Consider the following 1,662-nt stretch of genomic DNA (forward strand, 5'->3'; position numbering starts at 1 on the left):
GGGGCAGATGGGACTGGAGGGGCAGGAGGATGGAGATGAGATGGGCAGATGGGACTGGAGGGGCAGGAGGATGGAGATGAGAGGGGCAGAAGGGACTGGAGGGGCAGGAGGATGGAGATGAGAGGGGCAGAAGGGACTGGAGGGGCAGGAAGACGGAGATGAGAGGGGCAGATGGGACTGGAGGGGCAGGAGGATGGGGATGAGGGGGGCAGATGGGACTGGAGGGGCAGGAAGACGGAGATGAGAGGGGCAGATGGGACTGGAGGGGCAGGAGGATGGGGATGAGGGGGGCAGATGGGACTGGAGGGGCAGGAAGACGGAGATGAGAGGGGCAGATGGGACTGGAGGGGCAGGAGGATGGGGATGAGGGGGGCAGATGGGACTGGAGGGGCAGGAAGACGGAGATGAGAGGGGCAGATGGGACTGGAGGGGCAGGAGGATGGGGATGAGGGGGGCAGATGGGACTGGAGGGGCAGGAAGACGGAGATGAGAGGGGCAGATGGGACTGGAGGGGCAGGAGGATGGGGATGAGGGGGGCAGATGGGACTGGAGGGGCAGGAAGACGGAGATGAGAGGGGCAGATGGGACTGGAGGGGCAGGAGGATGGGGATGAGGGGGGCAGATGGGACTGGAGGGGCAGGAAGACGGAGATGAGAGGGGCAGATGGGACTGGAGGGGCAGGAGGATGGGGATGAGGGGGGCAGATGGGACTGGAGGGGCAGGAAGACGGAGATGAGAGGGGCAGATGGGACTGGAGGGGCAGGAGGATGGGGATGAGGGGGGCAGATGGGACTGGAGGGGCAGGAAGACGGAGATGAGAGGGGCAGATGGGACTGGAGGGGCAGGAGGATGGGGATGAGGGGGGCAGATGGGACTGGAGGGGCAGGAAGACGGAGATGAGAGGGGCAGATGGGACTGGAGGGGCAGGAGGATGGGGATGAGGGGGGCAGATGGGACTGGAGGGGCAGGAAGACGGAGATGAGAGGGGCAGATGGGACTGGAGGGGCAGGAGGATGGGGATGAGGGGGGCAGATGGGACTGGAGGGGCAGGAAGACGGAGATGAGAGGGGCAGATGGGACTGGAGGGGCAGGAGGATGGAGATGAGAGGGGCAGAAGGGACTGGAGGGTCCAGTTGGTGGAATGGTCCTCGGTTACCGTTGCCATGTCCGTTTCTCCCGGCGTTTGCTGACTCCTCCCCTTTGTCTCGGTTGCAGTTTGTGGTGCATGAAGTCCCCGGCCAGGACTTGGAGGTCGATGTTTATGACGAGGACCCTGATAAGGACGACTTCCTCGGCAGGTAATATGGTGACCAATCACGTCCATGTAAGCACGCGGTCTCCACATTTCACATATGACCAGACCAAGGCTTTGTTCACAACAACGCATTACGGTAACGCAGACTAACGCATTGACTCCTCCCCCCGGAGTGTCAGTCAGACAGAGGCACTCTAAAGGCAAACCTCCTCCACTGTGGGAATCCCATAATGAAGGGAGACACCGGTGCCACGGATTCACCGCGGATTCACCGTCTGTATATATATTACACCGCAACCTAAAATAACATTCCACGGACCCGACACCAAGCAGTGCAAACCTGGCTCCGGTACACACAGGAAGAGTAGTTGATGTTGGGAGCAGACCTCCGGCAGAGGTGGGGGGGG

At 61.7% G+C, this 1,662-nt stretch overlaps 1 protein-coding gene across 1 annotated transcript in view; it reads left to right on the forward strand.

Moving 5' to 3' along the window:
* Nucleotides 1–1,662, forward strand: part of LOC108803759 (extended synaptotagmin-3-like) — a gene marked incomplete at its 5' end in the record, with an annotated part of 17,188 nt that overhangs the window by 10,576 nt on the left and 4,950 nt on the right. The window contains one exon of the mRNA XM_018575568.1: nt 1,216–1,298. Coding sequence (XP_018431070.1) covers nt 1,216–1,298 — 83 coding nt within the window. The remainder of the gene's footprint in view (nt 1–1,215; nt 1,299–1,662) is intronic.

The sequence above is a fragment of the Nanorana parkeri genome, unplaced genomic scaffold (assembly GCF_000935625.1).
Source record: "Nanorana parkeri isolate BGI_ZX_2015 unplaced genomic scaffold, ASM93562v1 scaffold4158, whole genome shotgun sequence".
Classification (NCBI taxonomy): Eukaryota; Metazoa; Chordata; class Amphibia; order Anura; family Dicroglossidae; genus Nanorana; species Nanorana parkeri.